Source organism: Sorex fumeus, unplaced genomic scaffold (assembly GCF_029834395.1).
Source record: "Sorex fumeus unplaced genomic scaffold, SorFum_2.1 ptg000030l, whole genome shotgun sequence".
NCBI classification, from domain to species: domain Eukaryota; kingdom Metazoa; phylum Chordata; class Mammalia; order Eulipotyphla; family Soricidae; genus Sorex; species Sorex fumeus.
The window spans coordinates 13297263-13309183 of record NW_026606087.1 but is presented as its reverse complement, the minus strand read 5'-3'; the positions used below and the strand labels follow the sequence as shown (position 1 = coordinate 13309183).

Below are 11921 nucleotides of genomic sequence, written 5' to 3'. Positions count from 1 at the left end.
AGACTGTATAATAAGAAGTCTGTTACTCAACCCTTTAGCAAAACCAACAGATTATGATGACTGATATCTGACAGCTTTTCTCTAGATAATATGATTTACAGGACTGGAGGGATAGCATAGCCGGTGAGGCATTTGCCTTGTACGCGGCTGACTCTGCTTCGATTCCCAGCATCCCATATAGTCGCCTGAGCACCGCCAGGAGAAATACCTGAGTGCCGAGCCAAGAGTGATCCCCCTGTGCATCACTGAGTGTGACCCCCAAAAAATGACTTACAGTATTCATAATAATGGTCAATGCCCTTATTTTTGTTTCTGATATATATATACATATATATATATATATATATATATATATATATATATATATTGCAAAGAGAAAGGCAGAAAAATTATCACTTGACAGTGACAGTGACCTACCTTTTGAAGCTTTTGTAATTTACGCGAAGAGAAGGCTACCACAGTTAGTGCTTCACTAGAAATGTCAAGTGACTATTCATGAAGGGATGAGACAAAAGATAAGGGTTTCCTCTCTTAAATCATAGGCCTACTGAACTTTAAAAAATTTCATAGAGATTATTAAGAATACTAACCTTGACTATTTTTCTTCTTAGTGAAGGATGTTCCAACACCTCCGTGATTTCAACAGCTCTAAGAATCAGGTCTCTGAGTTCATTTTGATGGGATTCCCAGGCATTCACAGCTGGCAACACTGGCTTTCCCTGCCCCTGGCTTTGCTCTACCTCTTAGCAATAAGTGCCAACATCCTTATCCTGATCATCATCAAACAAGAGGCAATGTTGCATCAGCCTATGTACTATTTCCTGGGAGTCCTGGCTGTGGTAGACATGGGCCTGGCCACTACCATCATGCCCAAGATTTTATCTATCTTGTGGTTCAGAGCTAAGGCTATCAGTCTTCCTGAGTGCTTTGCTCAGATGTATGCTATACATTGTTTTCTGGGCATGGAATCAGGGATCTTTGTCTGCATGGCTATAGATAGATATGTAGCCATTTGTCGACCTCTTCGCTACTCATCTATCATAACGGAATCATTTGTGATCAAAGCTACTGTCTTCATGACACTCAGAAATGGTCTTTCTACCATGGCCGTGCCTGTGTTGGCTGCTCAAAGACACTACTGCTCCCAGAACCAAATTGAGCACTGTCTATGCTCTAATCTTGGAGTAACTCGTCTATCCTGTGATGATAGGAAAATCAACAGCATCTACCAGCTAGTTCTGGCCTGGACAATCATGGGAAGTGATCTGGGTTTGATTATTCTATCATATGCTTTGATACTTCACTCTGTGCTAAAGCTAAATTCAGCAGAAGCAGCATCAAAGGCCTTAAGTACCTGCTCTTCCCACCTCATCCTAATCTTTTTCTTCTATACTGTTGTTGTTGTCCTTTCTATCACCCATAGTGCATCAAAGACGATTCCTCTTATCCCAGTTCTACTCAATGTACTCCACAATGTCATTCCTCCTGCCCTTAATCCAATGGTGTATGCTCTCAAGAACAAAGAACTCAGGCAGAGTTTATATAAGGTTCTCAACGTGAATGTCAAAAAAAACTAATTTTGTTAAGATGCTTGCTTTTGTGATTTTCTTTCATGTCTATTTGTTATATTATACACTGTACCAGGATTTTTGTTGCATGAATAAATAAATAATTTAATAACAAAACATCCCCCCAAAGGTAATGAAACTGATATATGGAATCTTAACTATCAAGAAAAATCTACATAGAAAAGAAAGTATTTGTCTCAGGGAGGTAGCTCAGTTTGGGGCAGTGCATTCTTAGCAAGGACCAAAGTTTGATTTCCCATACAGCATATCCCCAAAACATTGTTGTGTGTGTTTCTGGTGGTCTCTTGGCAACTCTAGAATTGTCCTAGTTTAGCTTAACATTTTTGAGTATGAATCTCACTTCATCACTGCTCCATAGCTTTGAACCAATTGCCGGTTGGCTAAACATCACCAGGAGATACCCTGGGGTTCCCTGAGCTCTACTTGGAAAACCAACCCCAAAAAAGAAATAATTTAAAATTTAAAAAATATATACTATGAAGGAAACCAAAGGAAGGACAAGTGAAGTTCCTAGTAGCTCAGTAACCTCAAGTATTAACATTGAATTGACTTTTCTGATTGACTGTCACTGGGAATGGCTACATGATCACTTGAGTACTGCTTGGAGCATCTCTTCTCAAGAGAAAAATTTATTTATATGAATTTTAAAAATGTTAAAGTAATCATGTATATATTATATATGAACAAGTATATATTATTTGAAGTAAAACAGATTTTATTTGGAGGGTTTTTTAAAAGTGTGGAGTGGGAGAGAATGAGAGAGAGAAAGAGAGAGGGAGAGAGAGAATAATGCACTCAAGAGAGAACGCAGACTGCTCCAAGGGTGTAGAGAGAGCCCCTACACACATCACAGCATTAGGTAAATAGGAAATCATGAAAGAGGGGAGATGCGAGTGACATATGTGATCAGGCACCACATGAATTCAGCCATGCAGGCACAAGCAGCACATGGGTTCTGGAAAGCATAAGTGCCTAAACTAACATATTTTTAAATTAAAATTATATATAAATATACCACTGTATCACTGTTCACTATGCCAAAACCAATAAATACAATGGGTCTCATTCACCTGACCCTGAAAGAGCCAACAATTTGGCAGCATTAAGAAGGATGAGGAAGGAGAGGCTGATAAAATCTCAAGGCTGAACTAGTCTGCCAAAACAAAGAAAGACAACAATGACTGTCTGTACTTTCAATGCACGTACGCTGGCATTGGATGCATCCATCAAGGACCTGATGGTACAAGCGCGAAAGATCAAGTACGACATCATTGGCCTGACCACAATGAGAAGGCATCAATCACATCACACCCTTTTTGACACTGGAGAAGAACTGTTTCTTGAAACATGTGACAAAAGAGGCGTTGGGGCTGCTGGTGTCCTTGTCAACATGAACTTGGCCATGAGCATTAATTCATTCAAATGCCTAACAACCTGAATCAGATGGCTACACTTGAATAGGTGTGGCTCACAGACGACAGTTTCTATCTTTGTTGTCTATGCACCAACATCCAATTATAATAAGGAGAAATTGAGAAGTTCTACATGGAACTGGAGATGTTCTAAAAAGAAGACCACACCTTCTAAAAGATAATTGTCGGTGACTTTAATGCCAAGATAGGAGTGAGAAGATCAGCCAAAAAACGCCACATCGGGACCCATGGTCTAGAATGGAACGAACAGGGTGAGAGACTGTCTGAGTTCATCATGTCAACTAAGACCATCCATGGTAACTGAGTTCCAGAAGGCCGAATCTAAAAGTTGGTCATGGGAATCTCCTGGTGGTCTGTTCCACAATGAAACTGACCACATCATATTCAATCAATGGTTTTGCCTGAACAAAGTCTCTGTTGTCCCAAAACTCCAAATGGGATCGGACCACCATCTCCTTCGTGCAAAATTGTACTTCACAGAGCAGTGAGAAAGGGCTGCAAAGTTTAAGAAAAGAACACCCAGAATGACCACCAACTGGGAGCTCTTTGGCACTATTGCCGCAACGTGGGAAGGTGCCATCATTGACAACATGATGAGGAATACGATAGACTGGTTCAGCACCTCCATGACTGTGAGAAAAACACCAAGAGAGAGACAGCCACAAAAAAACACCTCTTCAAAAACTCTTGAGATTGGGAACTTCATAGACTCAAAACCATGGTTACAAGAACAACTAAATGGGCTACTTTAGGGCAAGACAGGCCCCTCAAATACACCAAATTTCAACAGAACAATGGGATAAAATCCCATAACAATAATCTCTCTCAATGTCAATGGGCTAAATGCACCACTTAAAAGACACAGAGTGGCAGGATGGATTAGAAAATTGAACCCAACATTCTGCTGCCTGCAAGAAACACATCTCAAAAGTCAAAGGAAACACAGACTCAGAGTCAAAGGCTGGAAAACAATCCTACAGGCAAACAGCTCCCATAAAAAAGCTGGGGTAGCCATCCTAATATCAGACCACATCGATTTCAGAGTGAAAAAGGTCATAAGAGGGAGTGAAGGTCATTTCTTATTGATCAAAGGATCTGTACAACAGGAAGAACTTACAATAATAAATGTATATGCACCTAATGAGAGACCAGCAAAGTACTTAAAACAACTACTCATAGATTTGGAAAAAGATATCAATAGCAACACAATACTAGTGGGAGACTTCAACACCGCTTTGTCACCTCTTGATAGATCAACCAGACTCAAGCTTAGCAAGGACATACTTCATCTGAGGGAAACAATGGAAGAAAGGGACTTAGTAGATAAATACAGGACACTTCATCCTCAAAAAGCTGAATACACATTCTTCTCAAGCATACATGGAACATTCTCCAAGATAGAACACATGCTGAGCCACAAAACATGCCTCATTAAATTAAGAAATAGAGATTGTATCAACAATCTTCTCAGACCATAATGCATTGAAATTAGAAGTAAATCACACACAAAAACAGAAAACTAAATCAAACACCAGGAAATTAAACAGCGCGCTATTGAACAACGAGTGGCTTAGAAAGGAAATTAAAGAGGAAATCAAAAGATTCCTAGAAAAGAATGAAAATGAGAACACGAGTTACCAAAATTTATGGGACACAGCAAAGGCTGTGTTAAGAGGAAAGTTTATAGCTCTACAAGCATTCTTCAGGAAAGAGGAGCAAGCACACATAAGTAACCTAACCTCACAGCTTAAGAGCTTGGAGAAGGACCAAAAAAAGGAGAACAACCCGAACAGGAGAAAGGAAATAATAAAACTCAGAGCAGAGATTAACGAGATGGAAAACCAAAAAACAATCCGAAAGATCAATGAAACCAAGAGCTGATTCTTCGAGAAAATTAACAAGATTGATAAGTCTTTAGCAAAACTAACAAAGAAAGGGAGAGAGAAAACCATAATAAACCGAATCAGAAATGAAAAGGGGGTCATTGCCACAGAAACTACAGAAATTCAAAGGATCCTCAGGGAGTACTTTGAGAAGCTTTATGCCACGGAACATCAAAATCTCGAGGAAATGGATAAATTCCTAGACTCCTACAGACTCCCAAGGCTGAACCAAGAAGACCTGGAATACCTGAACAGACCTATCACCATCAAGGAAATTGAAATGGTAATAAAAAGTCTCCCCAAGCACAAAATTCCTGGTCCAGATGGATTCACTAGTGAATTCTTCCAAATCTTTAAAGAGGACTTACGCCCAATCCTTTTTAAATTTTTCCACGAAATTGAAATATCAAAAACACTTCCGAACAGTTTCTTTGAAGCAAATATCACACTGATACCAAGAGCAGACAGAGATACCACAAAGAAAGAGAATTACAGGCCGATATCCCTGATGAAAACAGATGCAAAGATCCTCAACAAACTACTAGCAAATAGAATCCAACTACTCATCAAAAAGATCATACACCATGACCAACTAGGATTCATCCCAGGGATGCAAGGATGGCTTAACATTCGGAAATCAATCAACATAATCCACCATATCAACAAAAGAAAAGATAAAAAGCATATGATCATATCAATAGATGCAGAGAAAGCATTTGATAAGATCCAGCACCCTTTATGATGAAAACCCTAGCCAAAATGGGTATAGAGGGGACTTTCCTCAACATAGTTAAAGCCATCTACCACAAGCCTACAGCTAGCATCATCCTCAATGGGGAAAAACTGAGAGCTTTCCCTCTAAGATCAGGGACGAGACAAGGTTGCCCACTCTCTCCACTGCTGTTCAATATAGTACTGGAAGTACTTGCAATAGCGATTAGGCAAGAAAAAGATATTAAGGGCATTCAGGTAGGAAAGGAAGAAATAAAACTCTCACTATTCGCAGATGATATGATACTATACTTAGAGAACCCAATAACCTCCACCAAAAAACTCCTAGAAACAATAGACTTGTATAGTAAAGTTGCAGGCTATAAAATCAATACCCAAAAGTCCATGGCTTTCCTATATGCAAACAGTGAGAGAGAAGAAAGCTACATGAAAAAAATGATCCCGTTCACAATTGTTCCCCAGAAAATCAAGTACATAGGAATCAGCTTAACTAAGGAAGTAAAAGACCTGTACAAAGAAAACTACAAAACTCTACTTCAGAAATAAAAGAAGACATGAGGAAATGGAAAGATATCCCCTGCTCATGTGTCGGGAGATTTAACATTGTCAAAATGGCAATACTCCCCAATCCATTGTACAAATTCAGTGCAATCCCTATAAGGACACCCATGATATTCTTCAAAGAAATGGAGCAAACACTCCTGAAATTTATATGGAACAATAAGCCCCCACAAATAGCTAAAGCAATTCTTGGGAAAAAGAAAATGGGAGGAATCAACCTCCCGAACTTCAAACTGTACTACAAAGCAGTAATAATTAAAACAGCATGGTACTGGAACAAAGGCAGAACTGCAGACCAATGGAACAGGGTTGAATACACTGACATCTCCCATCAATCATATGATCATATAATCTTTGATAAAAGTGCCAGTAATATGAAGTGGAGTAAGGAAAGCCTCTTTAACAAATTGTGCTGGCATCATTGGACGGCTACATGCAAATAAATGGGCTCAGAACTCTGCCTAACACCATGTACAAAAGTAAGATCAAAATGGATTAAAGACCTCAACATCAGACCAGAAACCATAAGGTACATAGAAGACAAAGTTGGCAAAACCCTCAATGACACTGAAGCTAATGGTATCTTCAAAGATGCCACGCCACTGGCCGAGCAAGTGAAAACAGAGATAGATAAATGGGACTATCTTAAACTAAGAAGCTTCTGCACCTCCAAAGAAACAGTGACCAAAATAGAAAGACAGTCAACAGAATGGGAAAGGATATTCACCAAATACACATCTGACAAGGGTTTGATATCCAGGATATACAAAATACTGGTTAAACTCCACAAGAAGAAAACATCCAACCGCATCCAAAAATGGGGCAATGAAATGAACAGAAACTTTCTCAAAGAAGAAATCCGCATGGCAAAAAAGCACATGAAAAAATGCTCTACATCATTAATCATCAGGGAGATGCAGATCAAAAGCACAATGAGATACCATCTCACACCTCAGAGACTGGCCCACATTCAAAAGAACAAAAGCAACCGATGCTGGCACGGATGTGGTGAGAAAGGGACATTCCTTCACTGTTGGTGGGAATGTCCACTGGTTCAGCCCTTCTGGAAAACAGTATGGACGATTCTCAAAAAATTAGAAATTGAGCTCCCATTTGACCCAGTAATACCACTCCTGGGAATATATCCCAGAGAGGCAAAAATGTATAGTCGAAATGACATCTGCACTTGTTTGTTCATTGCAGCACTCTTTACAATAGCCAGAAACTGGAAGAAACCTGAATGCCCAAGAACAGATGACTGCTTAAAGAAACTTTGGTACATCTACACAATGGAGTACGATGTAGCTGTTAGAAAAGATGAAGTCATGAAATTTACATACAAGTGGTACAACATGGAAAGTATGCTAAGCGAAATGAGTCAGAAAGAGAGGGATAGGCATAGAAAGATTGCATTCATCTGGGGGATATAAAGTAACAAAATATGAGATTAATACCCAAGAATAGCTGAGATCAGCACCAGGAGGATTACTCCATAGCTTAGTGCCCAGCCGGCATTCTAGAGGAAAGGGCAGCTCAAATAGAGAAGGGAGCACCAAATAAAGGGTGTTTGGAGGATCCTCCCAGGAGGGGAGATGCATGTAGAAAGTAGACTATGGACCGAACCTGTTTGCCACTCAATGCCTCTTTTGCAGACCACAACACCCAAAAGGAGAGAGAGAACACAGGGGATTGCCCTGCCACAGAGGCTGGGGGGATGGGGGAATGGGGGTGGGGGGATACTATCCATGGTGGTGGAAAATGGGCACTGGTGGAGGGATGGGTATCTGATCATTGTATAATCGAAAGCCAAGCACAAAAAATTGTAAGTCTACAACTGTACCTCATGGTGTTTCACTAATAAAAAAGAATTAAAAAAAAAAAACTCTTGAGCTTGTTTGTCAGCGTGTGTTGGCGCATGGCTCAGGCAACAGCAAGCAAATGTCCAAGCTTGCAAAGTAGTGGAAAGAAGCGATAAAGAAAGTCCTCAAAGAGAGAAGAGCAGCAGTACTGGTAGATGCAGCAGAAGCTTGGAAAAGCATTCACAATGCCCACCTGTCCTTTGCCAACTACAATACCAAGATGACTGCCTTCTGTCATCCTTATAGATCTATCACATCTTTCAGAAGGGCAATGGAGAAGATTATCCATGACTTCTACTTGTATCTCTTAGATAGTCTTGTCCACCTGCCCACATACCAAATTCTGTGTGATGGATGTGTCGTTCCCAATGTTCTTCCTTAAGAAATCTGACACACCATTTTGTTGGTAAAGAAACAAACAGCACCTGGCCCAGACAAGGTCAGACCTGAGCATCTGAAGAACCTGCCATCAGTACTCATCAATACTCTGGCTTGGATCTTCACAGCAAGGTTCTGTCCCAATGATAAAACAGCAGGACTGTACTACTGTACAAGAAGGGAGACAAACATGACATCGATAACTATCACCCGATCTGCCTATTGTCTGTTATCTACAAGCTGTTCACTTGAGTTATCCTAAATAGGATTGGCAGAACACTAGATGAAGGACAACTTGAGTTATCCTGAATAGGATTGGCAGAACACTAGATGAAGGACAACCATGCGAGCAAGCCAGGTTCCGCAAAGGATTCAGCACAGTCGACCATATCCACACAATAACCAAGCTCATTGAGGTTTCTTGGGAGTTCCAGATGCCGATCTGTCAAACATTCATTGATTTAAAGAAGACCTTCGATTCTGTTGAGTTGGGAGCAGTCATCAAAGCCCTTGTCAATCAGGGCATTAAAACTCAATACATCAGGATCCTCTGTGAGCTGTATTATGGATTCACTACCAAGATCTCACCATTCTACAAGGAAGTGATCATCCATGTCAAGAGAGGTGTTTGTCAGGGTGATACCATTTCACCAGAACTCTTCAGTACCACCCTCAAGAATGTCATGAGAAGACTGGAATGAGAAGAAATGGAAGTGAAGATAGACGGTTGGCAACTACACCACCTCCACTTTGCTGATGACATTGTTCTAATAACACCAAACATTAGCCTAGAGGCACAAATGCTGGCTGACTTCGAATGTGAGTGTAGAAAGGTAAAGAAAGAAAGCTGAATCTCACGAAGACAATGTCTATGAGAATCAGTCTTGTTCCTGATGTTCCATTCGCTCTCAACGGAATGACCATCTTCAAATGCAAAAGTTATGTGTACCTAGGTTGAGAAGTCAATATGACGAATGACCTGCCCCCTGAGTTGGGCAGGAGGAAGATAGTTGCTTGGAACGCCTTCAAGAGCATTGAAGAAATAGCTAAGAGGACAAGGAACCTCTGACTCCAGGCACATCTCTTCGATTTCACTGTTCTTCCTACATTAACATACGCCCCAGAGACCTGGGCCCTACGAAAACAGGATGCGAACACTATTCGGGTCTCCCAAAGAGGAATCGAGTGAGCTATGCTTGGAGTATCACACTACACTCAAATGAGAGAAAGAATCCCGGAGTTCTGACCTCCATTGATGGTCAAGAATCAGGGGGTGCTGTCTTGTTTGCCATGTCATCGAGTATCAGATGGGCTGGACACGTAATGAGATTTGGAGACGACCACTGGACTAGAGCCGTTACTGACTGGCTTCCACGGGACATTAAAAGACCATGTGACTGACCACCTATGAGATGATCAGACTTCTTCATCAAGACCCTGAACGATTGGTTTGAGGCTCTTCGTGTTCCTAGAATGAGCAGACACCATTGGGCTACACTAGCAAGCGACAGGGATGAATGGAGATGTTACTGGCATCCGCTTGAGCAAATCAATGAGTAACGGGATGTCAAGTGATCAAGTGATCACTGTTCCTTGATTTAACTATCAGGCGCCAGTTATGTCTCCATTTGTCCCGTCTCTGAGAGTTTAGCACCCTCTCCTTATTCATCTTTCCCAATGATTGGAGGCTCTTTTAGGGTCAGAAGGATGAGACATATTAAAGTTACTGGCTTTGGCATATTGAATACACCACGGGGAACTTGCCAGACTCTGCCTGTGCAGATGGGATACTCTCGGTAGCTCGCTGGGCTGTCTGAGATATATATATATATATATATATATATATATATATATATATATATATACTGTTTCCTTTCTTCCTGTATATATATATAATTATATATATATATATATTTGTTGTTGTTGATGTTGCCTACTATCTGAACTCCATCAAAGATAGTCTGGTATTTATGGAAAATGTGTAGGAAGTGTCTTATGATGTGTTGCGTGGCCACAAAGCAGCCTGGAGTGTGGCGGCGAATGGGTAGTGGAGATCGTCTGCTGGGGCTGGGTCCCTTGGGGCTGGAAGGGCTCTCGCTTGCTCCCCTTTGGGTTACCCTGAGTGAAAACGACCTGGCGTGGAGTCCATATAAATATATATATTGCCTGAATAATATCTATTATATAAAGTGATGGCCTGGAGCGATAGCACAGAGGGTATGGCGTTTGCCTTGCAAACGGCCAACATGGCCGACCCAAATTAAATTCCTCCGCCTCTCTTGGAGAGCCCGGCAAGCTACTGAGAGTATCTTGCCCACATGGCAAAGCCTACCTGTGATGTATTCGATATGCCAAACACAGCAACAATTGTCACAATGGAGATGTTACTGGGCTCACTCAAGCAAATTGATGAAAAATGGGAGGACAGTGACAGTGATATAGAGTGATCATGCATATATTTTATATACATAATGTACTTTTATCATGTCAATATATAGTAATGAATATTTTTATCTGAAACTAATTTTATGTCCTTTGAAAATGGCAGAATTCATATAAATATATTCTTATCCAGACAACTGTTTCCTTTCTTCCTGTTGGACAATATAGGGTTGTCCTTGCTCCTCCCTCAGGGAACTTAGGTTTATTGAGTTACTCCCACAGCAGCGCCCCTGAGGCACACCCAATTCCATAAAACAATAATAATCTTATGTTGCTTTTCTCTTTCCTTTATGTCATTTGCATAAGAACACAGCAATGTTCTTTTTGTATAGACACAGGAAGACAATTCATGCTATGCTTTGTAACATGGGAGTTAATTGACTCCAAAATAACATTTACTCCTGAGCATCCATATTTACTTGACTAAACCTCAGTTTCCCTTAGTTCCTAGCAATCCAAAAACAGGATCTCGACGATGGGACTGGATGGGCCCAGGGCAAGCTGTAAGCTATGCTGCCATCAAAAAGAGACAAGCTAAGTGCCATAGATATATTAAATTAAGAGCATGGTCATGGAACCAACTCTGTCATGATCCAAAATGAAGTAACCGAATAAGACTCCTGTTGGGGTTAGGACAGACTAACTTGGCCTGAGGACTGTGGTCTGGAATATATAGTGAGATGTCCCCAGGAAGAGTCAATCTTTAAGCTTAATATATATCTTACTGTGTTCATGCTAAATGACTAGAAATATTATAAGAAGTAAATTGACTATGATTGTTTAAGTGGATTACTAGTTGAGGAAAGGAGAAAGCAATACACCCTGGATGGAATCCTACCCTTGAGCGGATTTCCTAGTAATCTGGAGTGCTGAACCCTCAGATGAGATGTTTGTCCTTGAGTTAATCTCCTAGAACTTCCCTTGAAGGAGTGGCTTTACTTCTGTTTGTTGTTATTATAATGTTCAACCCACCAATGTTTAACCCCACCTTTCACGATTTCTATGTAACTATGTTGTAAGGGGAGAGTGGAGACTATGAGAAAG

At 40.7% G+C, this 11921-nt stretch overlaps 1 protein-coding gene across 1 annotated transcript; it reads left to right on the top strand.

Annotated features, from left to right (window-relative positions):
* The first annotated feature begins 617 nt into the window (after positions 1 to 617).
* Positions 618 to 1577, top strand: LOC130025320 (putative olfactory receptor 56B2). Its single transcript, XM_056116279.1, has one exon. It carries the CDS (start codon positions 618 to 620, stop codon positions 1575 to 1577), a length of 960 nt encoding a protein of 319 aa, XP_055972254.1.
* Positions 1578 to 11921: the final 10344 nt, after the last annotated feature.